Here is a 545-nt window from a genome sequence, read left to right as displayed (position 1 = left end):
AGCCCCCTCCTCTGCTGCACAAGGAGCCCATCGGCAGCACATCCAGCCTCCCCACAGCCCAGCCTGACTTCAGGCTGCAGGATGCTGCGCTCGGCATCAGAACAGACCAGTGCCTCCCCCTGCTCCGAGCTGTCCCTGAAAGCCAGGCTGTCCTGGTTCGCCAACCAGGCAGACCTGGAAAGGCACAGGTGGTGGGAGAAGTCTAGCCCAGGAGGTGACGGCATCCTCTGAGCAACAGCCGTCCCCTCTTTCCAGACAGAGCCCCTGGAGAGAGAGAAAGAGAAAGAGAGAGAAGGAAGAGCCCCACGGCACCCGCCGCCCCACCATACCTGCGTCTGTATTCTGTTGAGACCCCTGAACCACAGGATCTGCCCGCGCCGCAGCTCCATTTCAGCGTGGTCTATCTCATCCACGTCTTCAGGCAGCTCCTCCTCTGGGATCTCCTCCTTGGTGATGCCATGCCCAGCTTCCTTCAGGAACTTCAGGTGGCTGGTTGGGACAGTGCAGATCAGCTGGGAAGAGGCAGGGAGAGAGGAGCCTGCAGC

At 61.3% G+C, this 545-nt stretch overlaps 1 protein-coding gene across 1 annotated transcript in view; it reads right to left on the bottom strand.

Moving 5' to 3' along the window:
* Positions 1–545, bottom strand: part of LOC104515684 (plasma membrane calcium-transporting ATPase 4-like) — a 25,754-nt gene that overhangs the window by 7,569 nt on the left and 17,640 nt on the right. Inside the window, exon 19 of the mRNA XM_010159758.1 lies at positions 330–512. Within this exon, the coding sequence (XP_010158060.1) occupies positions 330–512 (183 nt within the window). The remainder of the gene's footprint in view (positions 1–329; positions 513–545) is intronic.

Source organism: Eurypyga helias, unplaced genomic scaffold (assembly GCF_000690775.1).
Source record: "Eurypyga helias isolate BGI_N326 unplaced genomic scaffold, ASM69077v1 scaffold21409, whole genome shotgun sequence".
Classification (NCBI taxonomy): domain Eukaryota; kingdom Metazoa; phylum Chordata; class Aves; order Eurypygiformes; family Eurypygidae; genus Eurypyga; species Eurypyga helias.
This window is presented reverse-complemented; position numbering and strand designations above follow the sequence as displayed.